The sequence below is a fragment of the Bos taurus genome, chromosome 10 (assembly GCF_002263795.3).
Source record: "Bos taurus isolate L1 Dominette 01449 registration number 42190680 breed Hereford chromosome 10, ARS-UCD2.0, whole genome shotgun sequence".
NCBI lineage: Eukaryota > Metazoa > Chordata > Mammalia > Artiodactyla > Bovidae > Bos > Bos taurus.
In genome coordinates, this window is record NC_037337.1 from 75,223,592 (window position 1) to 75,243,328 (window position 19,737).

Here is a 19,737-nt window from a genome sequence, read left to right on the forward strand (position 1 = left end):
GATTTATAAACACTTTTACTAGCCTAAATTGTAAAAACCTACACAAGACTATTAACTAAAACATTTTATAAACAGGCTATCTCACATCACATCACATCCTGTCTACTTTTCAGAATTTAATGCATTGTCAACAAAACCTATGGAATATGCCAGACACTGTCTTTCTTGATGTTGCTCTTTCTTTGGAAATAGCTCTGCTGGGAACAATGCTACAAACAGAATTAAATCAAATAAATATCATTCTGATTTTTTTATCACTTCATTCATACTGTTTTTCATGTGCTAATACATTCTAAAGAGTAAAATATATCAATTTGCATTTCTATTTTCTAAGGATGAATAAAAATTAAAGCAAGGTAAATGAAATGGATTGAACATTCTTCTGAAGACAAAATAGTTTCATTTTACTCCTATCCAAGATTGGAGCTGAAGAGCTGCCAACAATAATACTTTTTTAAAAAAACAGAAAAGATACTTACAGCCAACCATCATCATGGCCACTGAAAACATCTTCTCCACGTCTGTGGTAGGAGCTATGTTTCCAAATCCTATGGTTGTAAGGCTTGTCATGGTAAAGTAGAGAGAGGACACATACAGGGAATCCTTGCTGGGTCCTCCTTCCCATATCCCTGCACTGGTATTGTATCGATACGGAGTCCCAATGCTCAAGGCCAGCTGGTAGAGCCAACTGTCTATTTGGATGGTGTTCGTGACTTCATCGATGACCTCGTAGTCCCCAATGCTGTACCATATGCAGGCCAGCCAGTGAGCAACTAGTCCAAACACACAAACCAGGAGCACAAGGACAGCTGCTCCATACTCCAGGTAATGGTCCAATTTCCTGGCAACACGGCCCAGTCTCAAGAGACGCACCACTTTTAAAGAACTGAAGAGACTGCTGATTCCCTGAAAAAAAGAAAAGAAATGATACAACACTTTCAGAAAAGCAAAGGCTGGTGACAGCAAAACAATGGCTCACCTTAATGAACTCAAGCACAGTTTATATACTAAGAACATACTCATACATAATGCAGCTCTGACTTTAAGGCAACAAAAAAGTTTAAATGATAAGGAAAGTTTTTATATGCAGATTCCTTCCCACCAGGAAATAAGATATTTGTGAATTATTAGATTTACAAAAAAGTTTCATTAGGTAAGACCCAGTTTATTTTCATAAGGGGAGTATAAATAGCACAGAGAAAAACCAAAGAAGAAAATAGTTCAGATGCAATACACAGAGTATAGAAACAGGGTGATAAATTCAGACCCTTCATTTCTTCTCCTTGTAAATGTTTCCTCTACTCTGAAAGATTTTATTTTATTTCTTACTTTATAAATGCTATGAACAGCAAAACTTCTGAAAAAAAGGAATCCTAGTTTTACTGTCAAGCAAACAGGAAATATTTCTGCATATATTATATTAGGAGAATGAGTAAATGTCACTGCTGTTTCTACCACCTCCTCCCAGTTATGAAAATCACTAAATTTGTAGAGCTGTGAAAAAGTGAAGAGTTGAACCTAGAATGGGATACCTATGAAATCCTATCATCCTCTAGCAATAGTCATAGAAAAGAATACTATAAGGGAATAGCAGCAAGAAGATTCATATTTTGTTGAGAAGCTCAAAATATCAAATAGAGCATTATCCAAATAGAAACACAGCATACACTTTATTCAACACACCATAGACTTTATTCAGTCCATGAAGTTCCCAAAGTTACTTTTTTTGCAAAGCATGCAATAAGCCACTCAGAAAGGTTAACGTCATTCCTGGTGCAGAAGAGGAAGACAAAGCAGTGACCCAGGACCCTCTCATCTGATTATCACCTCAAGTCTCACAGAGCCCATGACTTCCTTACTGCTAACTCTGTCTCCCAGAGGGGAGACAAGGAATCTAACATAACCTGAAAGTGTCAGCTGCTCAGTCGTGTCCAACTCTTTGTGACTCCATGCACTGTAACCCACCAGGCTCCTCTGTCCATGGAATTCTCCAGGCAAGAACACTGGAATGGATAGCCATTCCCTTCTCCAGAGGATCTTCCCAACCCAGGGATCAAACCCAGGTCTCCTGAATTGCAGGTTGATTCTTTACCTAATCTGAGCTTAATTCTGATCAACATAGAAGAACTTGTAGGTAAAGTAGAACAGATGCAATATTAATGAGACTCTAATTATGGCATTGTATAGTTACAGTTAAAAAGGTTAAGAATGCATTTTATTATACTCTATGTGATGGTATATGTTTGAAATTTTAAAAAAGAAAAACATGAAATAGAGTGAAAACAAAGAGAAGTAGAAACAGGAGACCCCGTGGAAGCAAAAGAGGAGCAGGAGCATCCTGTCTCAGTTTTCTGTCTCAAGCTCAATATCCTTAGGCCTAGCTCTATTTAGATTCCTACTCTCAAAGGCTGTGGCATATACACAGCCTTAAATCAATTCTTATTTCACTTGAACACTGGGGGAGGAGAGACATTGAACTTCCAACAGTTCAAAAGGGTAGCATTAATAAAATTCAGATGATGAGTGGCATCATTCAGTGACATGAGAGGTAAGAAGATTCAAGAGAGTCTGGAAGCTCTCAAATCAAAGGAACTATGTAATTATGAACAAGAAGACCAAAATAAGTATTTATCAAGCATTTCTATCTGTCAGGCTATGAGTTGGGCCCTGGGGACATTAAGACAAATATACCTTGCTTCTGCTCTAAAGAAACCTGTAGTCAAAATGCATGAACTCAAACAGGGTTAAATTAAAAAATAAATATAGTGCTGTAGATATTTTCTTCCCCTTGGCTCCAATTTTTAAAAGAACCATGGTATTTCTAAGACTATAATTTTTTTTCTAAAAACAAAGGAAAAGACACAGAAACTTTATCCCCAAATCAAACTAAAAAATAGTCACAACCTTCAGCTAGACTGTAAAGAATTAGGACCTACTAGAATTAAGGCCAAATGATGGAAAAACACACTCTCTTGACCTCTGATGTGGGCAGATCTCTACAAGAGGAGGTGATCCACCCTAAGGACCACCTGCTCTAGATTCCAAACAATCAAAAAGCACCATTTTCTGTAGCCATGTTCAATATCATTTCGATATTACAAAATATTTGGTAAGAATTGTAAAGGTTTCTATGATACCACTTCCTCCTAGATCTTAGTCAGCTCCCTGCCTGACATCTCTTGCAAAATCATTTTCTGGGGCTAGACTTATCCCTGCTTCTATTATGCATGTTTCATATCATCCATGTTTCAACTGACTTCAATACTTGAAGGATTCACAGGTTTACTTCTTAGCACAAAATTTTTCCCTAAGTTCCTCATACAGAAGCCAAATGCCTGTGCACATTTCCATCTAGGTATTCCATAGGCGTTCAACAGGTAAACATCCCAAAGGGAATCTCATTTCTCCTGAATCAGTTCTTCATCTGCTTCTCTTGTGAACAACATCACTATGAGGCCCACCCTCTTTCCTGCCACACCCAGACAGTTACCAAGTTTAGAGGATCTCAGCATTCAGACTGCTCAAAATAAATCTCAATAAATCTCTCAAAAAATGTCCCTTCTTTCCTATTCCCAAGGTCATGTCTTGGTCATGGCTTCATAGTTTTCCTCCCTGTGTGACAGAAATAGGCTCTCCATCAGCCACCCCACCTCCATTCTCACTCCCTTTATTTATCTGATCACCCTGGATAGGCTAGCCTGGTATTGTTTTATATTACATATGCATATGTGTATACACACACACACACACACACATATATATATATAATCATGTCCCTCTCTGACCTAAAATCTTTGGTGTTAGCTCATTGCATAAAGGATTAAGTGTTTACTCCTTACTCTGACATGAAAAGTTCTTCAGGACCTTGCATCTGTCTATCTGGACAGCATCTCCCGCAGCAATTCCTCCCCATGCTATCCAGGCTCACACCATGCTCAACTATGTATAGCTCCCAGAGTGCCCATGCTGCTTCATGCCACATTATAAGTTGTTCCCTCTGCTTAAAGCACCCTTCCCTCCCACTCTCTAGGCATCCAGGGCCTTAATTAGAGCTTATGACAAAGACTCCTCTATATGCATTTCTCTGACGTCTTCCTCCCCAACCTATCATCTACATGGTCATACTCACTGTGAAAGTTAGGTATTCTTCCTTTGTGTTATTATATACTCTTTGCTCATCTATATTACAATAATAATCACAACAGTACTTTATTACAAGTCTCTGTGTGCACAACATGCCAGGAAATGCTAAATCACTTGAAGATCATACCTAGTATCAATCACAAAGCTTGTTGTTGATATTATTCAGCTGCTCAGTCATGTCCAGCTATTTGTGACCCTATGGACTGCAGCACACCAGGCTTCCCTGTCCTTTACCATCTTCCAGAGCCTGCTCAAACTCATGTCCATTGAGTTATTGATGCCATCCAACCATCTCAACCTCTGTTGTCCCCTTTTCCTTCCTGCCCTCAATCTTTCCCAGCATCAGGGTCTTTTCCAATGAGTCAGCTCTTCACATCAGGTGGCCAAAGTATCGGAACTTCAGCTTCAGCATCAGTCCTTCCAATGAATATTCAGGACTGATTTCATGATTGACTGGTTTGATCTCCTTGCAGTCCAAGGAATTATCAAGAGTCTTCTCTAACACCACAGTTCAAAAGCCTCAGTTCTCAGGTACTCAGCCTTCATTATGGTCCAACTCTTACATCTGTACATGACTAGAGGAAAAACCATAGCTTTGACTATATGGACCTTTGTCAGCAAAGTAAATAATGTCTCTGCTTTTTAATACACTGTCTAGGTTTGTCACAGCTTTTCTTTCAAGGAGCAAGCATCTTTTAATTTCATGGCTACAGTCACCATCCACAATGATTTTGGAGCCCAAGAAAACAAAGTCTTTTACTGTTTCCATTGTTTCCCCATCTATATTGCATGAAGTGATGGGACTGGATGCCATGATCTTCTTTTCTTGAATGTTGAGTTTTAAGTCAGCTTTTTCACTCTCCTCTTTCACTTTCATCAAGAGGCTCTTTAGTTTCTCTTCACTTTCTGCCATAAGGGTGGCGTCATCTGCATATCTGAGGTTACTGATATTTCTCCTGGCAATCTTGATCCCAGCTTGTGATTCAGTCAACCTGGCATTTCACATGATGTACTCTGCATATAAGTAAAATAAGCAGGAAGACAATCTACAGCCTTGAAGCATTCCTTTCCCAATTTTGAACCAGTCTGTTGTTCCATGTCCAGCTCTAAGTTTTGCTTTTTGACCTGTATACAGGTTTCTCAGGAGGCAGGTAAGGTGGTCAGTTTATGCAATTTATTCCCATCTCTTTAAGAATATTCCACAGTTTGCTGTGATCGACATAGTCAAAGCCTTTAACATAGTCAATGAGGCAGAAGTAGATGTTTTTCTGGAATCTCTTGCTTTTTCTATGATCCAATGGATTTTGGCAATTTGATCTCTGGTTCCTCTGCCCTTTTTCAATTAAACCCAGCTTGTACATCTGGAAGTTGTTGGTTCATGTACTGTTGAAGCCTAGCTTGGAGGATTTTGAGCATGACCTTGCTAGCATATGAAATGAGTGCAATTGTGCATTAGTTTCAACACTCCTTTGCATGGCCTTTCTTTGGTTTTGGAATGAAAACTCACCTTTTCCAGTCCTGTGGCCACTGCTGAGTTTTCCAAATTTGTTTCCAAATTGTATTCCAAAGCTTGGCATACAGTAATATGTTAAGCAATCAATATATTCAGTAATGTATGAAAAATTTTTACAACACAAGTATTTGTGAGTGTGATGAATTGAATGTGTCACGGGGCAGGGAGGCAGCATAATTAACAATCCTGTATGATAGGTATCACTACTAAAACATAGCCTAGAAAAATTAAGTACAGTAATTTGGCTAAATTTATGTAACTGGTAAGAGGAGGAGCCAGGATTCAATTATAGACAGTCTCATCCACACTCCTTGTTCCTAACCACTTCACTATCTGACCTCATTCTAAACCTCACTATATCTAGAGCATAACATATTATTTAACTAATCACATTAGTACCCACAGTATCAGCTTAAACACAAGCATTCTCTAGAAGACTGAATCAAGAAGATTAAATAGCTTGCTTTCCTCTTATTTCCAGCCAGGCACAGCAGTGACCCCCTTAGGAGTCTGTGTAGGCCCTAGAACCCTGGAGAATCTACAGTTCTCTAACATGGACCAACTCATTTCATCCCAACAATATCAGGACTCCTATCTCCATTGTTCATAGGAGGACACTGAAGCTCAGACAAGTTAAACAACCTGTCAAAAGTCATACAGCTAGCAAGGAATGGAAGCATCACTCAGACCTAGTCTTCAGATTCTACATGCATTTCCCATGATAGCCAACAGCGGCACAGTCTTCCTGTCCTCAACCGAATAATCATTGCAATAATAATCTTCCTAGAAGAATATCAAGTGTATCCTCCAGGAGATCATCATAGACATTAAACACAATCTCTTCTACTGGCCTTCAAGGTCTACAAACACATCTCTAAACAGCTAGGTCATTTCCAACAGTGACTTTGCTGAACAATAATGTTCCAGTCAAACCAAACTTTTTGCTCTCAAAAACAACCCCAAATTTTCACCTTTTAATTTGTCCACAGTATCCCTTTCATCTACTTATGAAACCCGAAACTGTTATTCAAAATAAGTAATACAGAAATAAGGAAGTTTGCTTTATTTGGAAAGGTTTTTTTTTTTTTCCAACTATATCATTCTCCATTGTTTTGCATCCAAAAAAATTTACTGCAATCACTATAATCAAAATTCAAAGTTAAATTAATTTCTCTTAAAACTTGATAAAATACTTAAAACTTGAAACAATCCAAATGCCCATCTCTGGTAGAAATGATTTTAAAAATCATTGCATATTCCAATGAAATGCTATCCAGAAATAAACATGAACAAACTAGAAGTATATGAAATAACAAGAATAAATCTAAAAAGTGTCATATTGAACAAAAGAGTATATACTGCATGATTCCATTTATAAAAGTTTAAAAACAAATGGGACTACTCTTAGGGATTAGAAGCCATTAGAAGTCAAAGTGTCTTTCTTTGTTTGAGGAGGGACTGTGACTATGTAAGGCCTGAATAGGCTCTGGCAATATTCTGTTTCCTAATATGGCATTACTAGGAATTACTAGGTGTGTTTGCTTTGTGAAAATCCTTCGAACTCTACTTATGATTGTAAGATTGATGGAATTTAAAAAATATAGTATATTTAAATATCAGAAAAAATGTGTTAAGAAAAATCCGCCCCCCCTAAAAAAAGAAAAATCCGTTAGTCACTGTTGTATCATTAAGGTTAACATTTCACCACAGTACATAATCTGGATTAATGATTTCTTCTGCATCATATGATTTGGAGAGAGGGGAGGAGGAGTCATATTCAACTCAATCCAAAATTAGACTTTACTTATTTTATAACTCACTCTCATAAACTTTAGATTGGGTCTCAAATTATACTTAATCCTGTTAGGAATTTTAATTTAACCCATGTGGTAATACTGGATACTTTGATTGTCCAAAATAAAATTACTTCCTTCTGTACTACCACCTATTTATTACAAGCTCTTGATTCTGTACTTTCGACCAGTTTTGTCTGCTCATTCATTTTCTGTTTAATTTCACTGCATGCTTTCCAATTTTTTCTGTGCCCTCATCTGTACTCCAGTGGCATTCTGCCTCTATCCCAACCTCTGAGCTCTTAGCTCACAAATCCCTGGGGTTCCACTGGTGGAAGAGAATATAAACACATCAAATGCATAATAGAACACAGCAGGGCTAATGGAGAACTTTCAGTCATCAGCCTTCCCTTCTAGCCAATTTCCCTACTTGACAAGCCCCTTAAGCCATGAGAGCACAGAGAACAATATCCTGGAGATATCTCAGTGTTATTTACTCTTCAAGGTATTTTTGTGGATTCCCACATTAAAAGTACATGGGGTGTCATTAGCATAAAAATAATGTCTTGCAATGATAAATCCATTTAAAATACAATTCAATTCTCTCATCTGAGCCAAGGATAATAGATAACTCAGCTAGTATTCTTTCCTACCTTCTTTCCCCATTGCTTCATAAACAGAAAAGAAGTAATCAAAGAACTTGTCCAAGGACTTATGACAATTAAGTGGGGCTGAGAGAACAGGAATACAGACTTACAATATTCATTTGCTTGATTTTCCACCTACATCTAACATTCTCTCATAGGATGTGTAGTAGATTGTTTGAGAAAAGCAGCTGCAGTCATTTCCTTCCCTTTAGCCACATGACTTTGCAACTTCTCCCAACAAAAGATAGACTCTATTTCCACATCTTGACTTGACTCTAGACTGGCTTTATGATCTACTTTGACCAACAGAATGTAATGCAAGTGACATTTTGCCAGTTCCAAGCCTAGACCTCAAGAAGCATAACCTCTAATCATGGTCTTAGAACCTATGGCCATTCTAAGTTATCATATGAAGAATGGCAACTAGGTTTGAGGAGAATGAGAGGTCATAAGAACAGTCCTCTGAGTTATCCATATGTGCCATCCCAGATCAGCTAGCCACCAGCCATCTCAGCAGTCTACCACGGATGCATGGGTGAACGTAGTTGAAATAAGCCAAATCTAGCCAAAGTCAGCAGAATCACTCAGAACACAGACAAATGAGTTAAATAAATGGTGATAGAATTATCCATAAAGTTTTGGAGTAGTTTGTCATGCAGGGGAAAAAAGCTAACTGATACAAATATGAAGAAAGCATATGTATTTATGAGCACATTATTTCATACTTGTTTAACATAAAATGGGGGCAAAATACATACGTGGCATCTGGTCCCATCACTTCATGGCAAATAGATGGGGAAACAGTGGAAATGGTGACAGACTATTTTGGGGGGCTCCAAAATCACTGCAGATGGTGACTAGAGCCATGAAATTAAAAGACACTTGCTCCTTGGAAGAAAAGATATGACTAACCTAGACAGCATACTAAAAAGCAGAGACATTACTTTGCCAACAAAGGTCCATCTGGTCAAAGCTATGGTTTTTCCAGTAGTGTATGGATGTGAGAGTTGGACTATAAGGAAAGTTGAGTGCTAAAGTGTTGGGGGCCAGAGTGAGGCACTCTGCCCATGGCAAAGGTCATGAGGAAGGAGGCTCGACATACACAAAGGCAGGATCGAGCCTCGGGAGTCCCCCTGGAAATCCTCGAGCATCTACCCCCATAACCAGAGCCTGCCTGCTTTACTACTGTGTGCTCCCACCTACACATCTGACTTTAAGGGGGCTGTCCCCCACCACCTCTTTCGGAGAAGGAGTTAACCTAGAGCTCCAGTTAATAAAAACTCCTGGGCATGACAAGAGTGTTTTGACCTACAAACTCCTCTGAAGGTTCTCTAGCCTGTCTGACAGGCTTGTCCAGCCACGTGTGATTGCTTACAGCCTCCCAACCGTGAGAGGCACGAGATGCTTTAAACCTTCTAAAAACAGGTTCCTTAGAAAAGTTAGAAAACTATTAGTATAAGTATAATGGGCTGATTAGAAATTGTATTGGTGAAGGGTTTTTCATTTGTTGAGCCAATGTTTGTTGCTAAGTCTCCACATCCCCTGCCCTTACACACGTTAATGAATATATAGAAGAAATAAGTATTAACCTTTGATATTAATCACATTAGACCTTAGGCTAAGTAAATTATTTCCTTAACTAAAACCCACTACACCCTCACCCTATAGGAATGTAACTTTATTTGGGTGGCATCTGTTTTAAGAATAATCACCCCTGGAGAAATAAGTGTCCTGGTTGACTGACCGCTGTCACAAGGAGAGGGTCATAAATTGTCAGCAGGCCCCCTGGCCAGAAGATGATGTAACACCCCTAAGACCTCTGTATACATTTGTATGAAGCACCTGACTTTGATAAAAGTCAGGACTGCTGACTCCGCGTGACTTTTGCATAACATCTCAGTGTATAAAAGTAGACCATGGAAAATAAAGAATGGGGATCAGTTTCTCGAAATACTGGTCTCCCCATGTCGCTCTCTCTCTCTCACTCTGGCTGAGTCTCCATCTGGAGCGTGGAACCCACCATGCTTACTAATTATGCCTGGGCTTCTAAGATCCGACCGGGGAGACTTCAGTGTCTCCTCTCCTTCAGGAGAACGGAAGGACACCTGCGGCCTACGTAAGTGGTGCAAACTTCTTGTCTTGAAGTTTTATTGGTCTCCCGCGTAAGCCAAGCTACTCAGCCTCTTTTCTCCACTGAATTTTCCTACTGAGCTACCCTCATTCTATTACTCTTTACATCTCTAATTAATATCTAATTGAAGCTATTGTATCCTGATCCTCGCCGACGCCGTCCCCGCTTCGAATACCCTGGATCAGCTGGGGCTGGACCCTGGCACTGAAGAATTGATGCTTTTGAACGGTTGTGTTGGAGAAGACTCTTGAGAGTCCCTGGGACTGCAAGGAGATCCAACCAGTCCGTTCTGAAGGAGATCAGTCCTGGGATTTCTTTGGAAGGACTGATGCTGAAGCCGAAACTCCAGCACTTTGGCCACCTGATGCGAAGAACTGACTCATTGGGAAAGATCCTGATGCTGGGAAAGATTGAAGGTGGGAGGAGAAGGGGACAACAGAGGATGAGATGGTTGGATGGCATCACCAATTCAATGGACATGAGTTTGAGTAAACTCCAGGAGTTGGTGATGGACAGGGAGGCCTGGAATGCTGCAGTCCATGAGGTCACAAAGAGTCGGACACGACTGAGCGACTGAACTGAACTGAATTGATAAAGAAGTCTCATTTTAACAAGACAGTCTCCCAAATAGATATGAATGTATAAAATAAACTTTAATATACAATTGGTAGATATTAGCTTACTTTTTGTGTTGAGAAATATGTCACTATCTTGCCTTGCAAGAATTTATCATGATAAATTCAACAGAAAAATAATAGAATTCTATATCACCAAAACTACCATTTAATGGAAAAATCTGTAATCACTTTTTAAAATCCAGATGCATATCAGGATTATCTTGGAATTTTTTTTTTTTAAATACAAAGCTCAGGTATTACTTTTTTTCTCCAAAATTCCAGATATGTTTCTAATGGGCAGCCATGTTTAAAAACAACTGGACTATATGATGATCTTCTACCTTTATCTAGCTTGTTTCACTTTTTCTATTTCATATTCAATTCTCCCTTAGTTTATATTTTCCAATTGCTCCATCTCTTTTTTTATGTTCTTTTGTAAGGCTTTATCAAGCATAGTAGAAAAGCTTTTGTATACAAATATATAAATAGTATGTATACTATATATATTTTAGAAAACTTATGAATTTTTTCCTCACTAAGAAACTTATGACATTTTGATTCCACTTGTTTGACTTAACATGAATAGAATGTTAGATTTCTAATTTAAACAATAGATATGCAACAAAGTTTTACTGTATAGCACATGGACTTATAGTCAATATTTTATAATAACCTATAATGGAAAATAATCTGAAAAATAACATATGTGTATATGTATAACTGAATCTCCTTGCTGTCACCTGAAATTTGTAAGTCAACTTTACTTCAATAAAATGTATATATTAAGAAAAAAATGATATAGGGCAGAAATCACTGCTTATGAGTAGAGGAACACAAGACATCTTCTTCCACAGGATCTGACTTCAGAGCAGTCTTTATTGCAGTCCTCAGAGCTATGTTCCTTGTGAACTTCCCACCAGGGGACAAATCAGAAGTGAGCAAATAAGACTCAACTGGCCGGTACTGAATCCATCTTACTCTGAAAATCTTAAGAACTGAAATTGTCTAGCCCCATACTTAGCTTGGACACAGAGAATTGAAACCATAATTAGCCATCTATATCGACATGACTTGGTACTATTCGTGTCTTCCTTAGTATGATCTTATTCTTCAGGGCTTCTGCCCAGGCAAATAGTTTTATTATTTATTATAGGAACTACCCAAAGACTCATTAGTTCTTCAGTGGAAAGCATAGACAGTTTAAGCCCTAAGATTTTTTGAACTTTTTGCCTCAAAATCATCACCTTACTGTTTCCACCAATCCTGGACTATGGTATCATGATTCTTAAACCTACCCAATTCTAACAAAGCCTACTCTCCTAAACTTCTCCTGATTTGAAAGATCCACCTTAAATCAAACTTCCAGTTCCCAAAAAGTTCTCTCATTTTCTCAGAAGATACTATCAAATATCTGAGATGCTACCAAATCTTTGCAAGATACTGTTCTCCCATCAAATGGTAAGCAATAAACACAACTCAGCTTTGTCTTATCAATGAATTGTGTTTGTAGTTCTAGCTTTTGATGCTTCATGCCCTACCTAACTTAATACCTATAATGACAATACAGGTATAACTTCAGAGTTCCATAAGAGATAGGCTCAGAATTGTATCAGTCAGGGAACCCTTAAGCTATGTGTCCTTGTCAAGTTATTTATAGCTCATTAAAAGGTCTTCACAGTTCAGATGAAATTTACCCATCAGATAGATAGATAGATAGATAGATATCATGCTGCTGCTGCTAAGTCGCTTCAGTCATGTCCGACTCTGTGCGACCCCATAGACGGCAGCCCACGAGGCTCCCCCGTCCTGGGATTCTCCAGGCAAGAACATTGGAGTGGGTTGCCATTTCCTTCTCCAATGCATGAAAGTGAAAGGTGAAAGTGAAGTCGCTCAGTCGTGTCCAACTATATATGTAAATCATATATATATATAAAATATTACTTTAAATCTAAGTAATATTGCCTAGAAACACAGATAGCATATTTCCTTCATCATTTCCCAGAGGAAGAATGGAAGACAGCTGACCAAAGGTAAAGCTGTCATGCAGGAGAAATGGTTGTTTAACCCTTTATCCACAATGTATAATAAACAAATTTCTTAAGGAAAAAACTCTGATGCTGGGAGGGATTAGGGGCAAGAGGAGAAGGGGACAACAGAGGATGAGATGGCTGGATGGTATGACTGACTTGATGGACGTGAGTCTGGGTGAACTCCGGGAGTTGGTGATGGACAGGGAGGCCTGGCGTGCTGCGATTCATGGGGTCGCAAAGAGTCGGACACGACTGAGCGACTGATCTGATCTGATCTGATCTGAAGGATAAAAAATTTTGTTATAAAGGTAACCATGTTTCCTGTGAGTCAGCATGTGTTATGTGAAACCAGAGATAAAATCACAGTATAAAAAAGAGTAATAAAAAGAGTAAATGGAGTAGGAACGGAACTTTAGAACTTCCTTCAAAGAAGAATGAAGAAATGATGAATTCTCAGCATAGTGATAATTATTATACAAATAATAAAGAGCAATTTCTAAGCAAGTATCTATGGTTAATTAAGGCAAAATTTTTAAGAGTTATAGTATACATATTGTAATATATTTCACCCTTCTTTGCCTTTATATCAGAATTATTTCCTAATGCTTAACAATAGGAAGCATTTACCATGAATGAAGATCAGTACACATAAAAATTTCTATTTATGTAAGCAACAAAATCAAATAAAGGAATCTCACTGCTGTCCTCTTTGCTTATAACTTCCTATCCTCCCAAAGCTAATTTACTCAGTTAAACAAATTGTTTTGTCTCTGTAGAAAATTAATGCAAAAGAATATATTCCTGGAACATCACCAGTTTTTTTCAAATATAAGAAGGATATCTATCTTTAAACCTTCAAATATAAGAAGGATATCTATCTTTACCCAAACTTGATAACATTCTATGCCACAAATCCCACTTGGAAAAGAATTTAAAAGTTCAATCTACTGCCACTCTGCTCCAATTTGAAATCTGTGGCTGATTCTCATCCATTTCCCAAATCCTTTCCCCATCTCCTCTTTCACACTGACTTCTTTTTTATTCACACTTTTGAATAGTTTGTGCAAAAGTTTTACTCTCAAGCTAGAAGGTAGGTACATTGAGTTCAGTGACTAAGCCTTGTACATCTTTGCATTCATTTGTCCACTATGCTTTGTACACATAGTGGGAGATCCAAGCTTAGAGATCTAAACCCTTTGGTAACCCCTAAACATGTATTGAAAGTTGGTAGGGTAGGACATCTGACTGGAAGATTATTTATAAGAAAATTCATGAAAAGAAACTTATGAATGGAGAGCTGAGCAGAGTAGCCAAAGGATAATGCTAGATTTTCTGAGTGGAGGATTTGGGGTCACAGATAAGGTTGTGTCACAAAGATTGCCCTTGTCCCTGTCTTTTTCATTACTAACATAAATGGTTTATGCCTCATTCACTTCAATAGAAATATATACAGTGTGACAACTATGTTCCAGGAACTTCAAATCCAAGATATTAGGATGATAGAATCTTTGCACTGAAGAAGCATAAGGTCTATTTTTGCACTAAAGAAGCATAAGGTCATTCCACCAGAAATGAGCATGGGGCCTAACCCTCGGTTTCCTAAAGATCTTTATTGTATTTGACCTCTTAACTTGAAGTAAAATTGAAGCATAAAAAACAGGGTCACCCATAAACCTTCCCCTGAGCATACAGATGAAAGATGAGTGTTAGTAAACCACTAATCCAATCCTCAATAAAAAATATAAATGTTTTTATTGTTATTAGAAGCTCTGGGATTATTAGTGGGCTTTCTTAAGTAAAGACCTGGTAGGTAACTAGGACTTAAAATTGCAGCTAAAGTTTTTAAAGCAAGCTACTAAGAAACTAAAAAGAAAAAAAAAAAAGAAAAGAAAAAACTTAAATAGAGAAAGTCCCATGGAGAAGGTAACATCCTCCCAGAAATAATATATTTCATTACAGACAATACATGTAATAAAAAAAAATAAATAAAAAAAAAAACCATCCAGAAACATCTTATACTTTTCAGAGTTAAGTAAATTTATCAGCCATAAAGAGAAATGCTATATAAATGATAAAGGGATAAATTCTCCAAGAAGGTATAACAATTTTTGCATGCATCAACCTAACAAAAACTAATAGAACTTCAAGTACAAATGAGATTAATCCACTACTATCTTTACAGACTTCAACATCCCTCTGTCAGAGACAGTCAGATCTAAAAGGCAGGAAACCAGTAAGGACATAGTGGAAGGCAATGGCACTGTCAATCAACAGTCTATTATTGACATCTTTGACTACTTTATACAATAACAGCAAAAAAAATAAGCTGATGTGAAACATTTACCAATATAGACCATATCCTGGGCTATAAAACACACCTTAACAAAATTAAGACAATAGAAATCATACAACAGCTGCTTTGGATCACAGTGAAATTAAACTAGAAATCAATAACAAATATAACTGGAAAATACAAAAAATATATAGAAATTAAACAACACATTTATAAATAAAATATGGATCAGAGAAGAAATATCAAGAAAAATGTATTGAAACTAAAAATACAACTTTTTGTATTTGTGGGATGTAGCAAAGCAGTACTCAGAGGAAAATGTACAGTGTAGAATGCATATATTAAAAAGTAACAAAGAAGTAAAATCAATAACCTAAATTTCTAAGCTTAGCAAACTATAAAAAGAAAAGCAAATTAAATACAAAGTAATAAGAAGAAAAAAACATATTAAAATTAGAGCAAAAATCCATGAAATTGAAAACAGGAAATCAGTAGAGAAGATTAACAAAATTTTAAAAGCTTTTTCTTTGAAAGCATCAATGAAATTGTAAAACCTCTAGCCACACTAACCAAGAAAAAAAGAGGACATAATTACTAATGTGAGAAATGAAAGAGAGGACATCACTACAGATGCTACAGACAATTAAAGTATAACAAGTGCAATAATAATAACTACAACAATAATAGAACAATTTGGACAACTCTGTGCCCATAAATTTGATAATCGAAATGAAATGGATCAATTCCTTGAAAGACACAATCTACCAAAACTCAAATATACACACAAAAGTAATTATTTGAAGAGAACTATATTTATTAAACAAATTGAGTCAATAATTAATAATCTTCCAAAACACATAGCCCCAGAGCCAGATTAACTCGTGAGTGAATTCTACCAAATATTTAAGTAAAAAATTATACCAGTTCTCTACAGTCTCTTCCAGAAAAGAAGCAGAAACAATACTTTCTAACCCAGTTTTAAGAGGCCAGCTTTACTCAAATATCAATACTCAAATACACAAATACAGTATGAGAAAAGAATACTACAAATGAATATCTCTAATACATAGATGCAGAAATCTCAACAAAACTCTAGCAAATCAAATCCAACAATATATAGAAATAAGCATACAGTATGGCCAAGTAAGATTTATCCTAGGTATGCATGGCTGGTTCAACAATAAAAAATCAATTAATTTAATCAATACCATCACAGACTAAAGAAGAAAAAGTCATATGTTTATATCAACATATGCAGAAAAGGCATTTGACAAAATGTAGCAATTATTCATCATAAAAAAGTCTCAAAAAGCTAGCTACAGAGAAGAATTTCTCAACTTGAAAAAGAACATCTACAAAACCCTACAGATTATATCATATCGTTAAAAAAAAAAAGGAAATAACAGGTATACAGATTAGGAAGGGAAAAAAATATCTTTCTTTAGAGATGACATATTAGTCGGACACAGAAAATCCAAACAAACTGACCTGGGGGTGGTGGGGGGGAGGAGGAGTCTGGAACTAATTAGCAATTAAAGGAAGTTTGCAGGATATATGGTCAATATACAAAAGCCAATCACTTTCCTATATACCAACAATGAACAAGTGGAATTTAAAATTTTAAACACGATACATTTATATTAGCATAAAAAACTTAGGTATAAATCTAACAAAATATGTACAGGCGGTATACTAGGAAACCTATGAAACTGATGAAAGAAATCAAAGAACTAAATAAATGGAGCAATAAGCCTTGTTTATGAACAGAAGCATTCAATATTGTGTTGACATCAGTTATTCTAGACTTGATCTAAAGCTACAATGTAATCTCAATCAGAATTCCATAAAGTTGTTTTGTATATATCAATAAACTGATTGTAAAGATTATATGGAGGAATAAAAAATGTGCAAGATAGCCAACACAGTACTGAAGGAGAACAAAGTCAGAGGACAGACACTCAATTTCAATACTTGCTATAAAGCTGTAGTAACCAAGACAGGGTGGTACTGGTGGGAAAAAAAATGAACAATGGATCAGTGGTACAGAATAGAGAGCCTATAAACAGAACCCCATAAATATAGTCAACTTACCTTTGACAAAGGAGCAAAGGAAATACAATAAAGAAAAGATCATTTTTCAACAAATCTTGATAGAACACATGGACAGCCAATGGAAAAAAAAATGAATCTAGTCACAAACCTTATACCCTTCAAAAAATAAAATAAAACAGATCATAGACATAAACATAAAACATAAACTGTAAAGCTCTAAGAAGATAACATGGGAGAGAATCTAGGTGACCTTGAGTAATCATTTTCAGATATACCACCAAAGGTACACTCCATGAAAGAAATAATAAACTTGAATTCACTAAAATTAAAAATGTTTCTCTGTGAAAGATACTGTCAAAATAATGAGAAGACAAGCCACAGACTAGAGGAAAATATTTGCAAAAGACATGTGCAAATAATAAAGGAATATTACCCAAAATATGCAAAGAACTCTTAAAACTCAACAATAATAAAACTAACAACCCCATTAAAAATGAGCAAAAGATCTGAACAGACACTTGACAAAAGGAGATACTCAGATGGCAAATAAGCATATGAAAATATGTTCATATATCACTGTGTGTGCATGCTAAGTCACTTCCGTCATGTCTGACTCTTTGTGACCCCATGGACCATAGCCCAAGCAGACTCCTCTGTCCATGGGATTCTCCAGGCAAGCATCCCGGAATGGGTTGCCATGCCCCTTCAGGAGATCTTCCTGCTTCAGGGATCGAATCCACGTCTCTTACATCTCCTGCTCTGGCAGACAGATTCTTTACCACTAGGACCAACTGGAAAGTCCCCTCATATATCACTAGAAAATTTCAAATTAAAACAAGATATCACAAGTCCTGGAATGGCTAAAATCAAAAACATTAATAATGCCAAAAACTGAATGTGAGTCAATAGGAACTGTCTTTCATTGTTGGTGAAACACAAAATGGTGTAAACCACTTTGAAAGATAGTTTGGCAGCTTATAACAAAACTAAATATATTTTACATGATCCAACAACCATGCTGTTTGATATTCACCCAAACGAGCTGATAACTTACCCAAAAGGTTTTGCCTACACAAAAACCTACACTCAAAAGTTGATAGCAGCTTTATTCATAATTACCCAAATTTGGGAGCAATCAAAATATCCTTCAGTAGTAGGTGAATGGAAAAATAAACTTGATATGTCCAGACAATGGAATATTATTCAGCACTCAAATTAGCTATCAGCCATGAAAAAACATGGAAGAACCTTAAATATTATTAAGTGAGAGAAGTCAATCTGAAAAGGCTTTCTACTGTAGGAGTCCAACTATATGACATTCTGGAAAATGCAAAACTATAGAGATAGTAAAAAGGATCAGTGGTTGCTAGAGGTTAGGAGGAAGAAGGGATGAAGAGGCAGAGCACAGAGTTTTAGGACAATGACATTACCCTGCATGATACTACAATATGCCCTTATGCATTTGTCAAAATCCATAAAATGCACAGCACCATGAGTGAACCCTACTGTGAACTATGGACTTTGAACAACCTGATGTGTCAATGTCATTTCATTCTGGTGGGGGGTGTTGATAACAGGGAGGTTATGCATGTGTGGGGGCAACCTCTGTTATGGGAAGTCTCTGTAGCTTCTTCTCAATTTTGCTGTGAACCTAAAACAGCTCTTTTAAAAAGTCTTATTATCACACTAATAAGAAAAATCAATAATTATAAGGTGACTTGGCAATATTTCTAAGATTAAAACTAGTAAAACTAAAAACAAATACTATGAAATCCTCTCCTATACCACTCAAACATTATTTTTAATTATCTAAAGGTTTTAATGAAAAAGTAATGATGATCAAATTATATTAAATAGCAATTTCCAATATATCCTTAATGGAGGGCCTGAAATTTCTCAACAGTGACAAAATAAATATATGAATACAATTAGCTTTGATTTCTAATTTTTTGCTTTGATATCTAGATCAGAGATAAAAATTTGCTATATAAACAGATATGCTAAAATGAAATGATGTATGTGCCCATTTTTAATTGGAAGGACTGATGTTGAAGCTGAAACTCCAATACTTTGGCCACCTGATGCGAAGAGCTGACTCATTTGAAAAGACCCTGATGCTGGGAGGGATTGGGGGCAGGAGGAGAAGGGGATGACAGAGGATGAGATGGTTGGATGGCATCACTGACTCGACGGCCATGTATTTGGGTGGACTCCGAGAGTTGGTGATGGACAGGGAGGCCTGGCGTGCTGCGGTTCATGGGGTCACAAAGAGTCAGACACGACTGAGCAACTGAACTGAACTGAACTGAATGTGCCCATTTGACAAGCATAAATCAAGAAAAATTATAATTTAGAAGATGATTTTCTTAAACTTTTCTGGAAATTAAAAATATTTGTAATATTTCCACCTAGCAGTTTCTGGCTCAATCATTCTGTCTCCTGAAACAGTGCATTCGTGATCACTTTTCCAATTTCAGTTTGCTCTACCTTGTTTATTGTGTTTGCCACTAATACCACT

General features: G+C 36.8%; 1 protein-coding gene across 1 annotated transcript in view; it reads right to left on the minus strand.

Moving 5' to 3' along the window:
* KCNH5 (potassium voltage-gated channel subfamily H member 5) overlaps window positions 1–19,737 on the minus strand; it is a 383,851-nt gene that overhangs the window by 283,128 nt on the left and 80,986 nt on the right. The window contains exon 7 of the mRNA NM_001192989.1: window positions 480–906. Within this exon, the coding sequence (NP_001179918.1) occupies window positions 480–906 (427 nt within the window). The remainder of the gene's footprint in view (window positions 1–479; window positions 907–19,737) is intronic.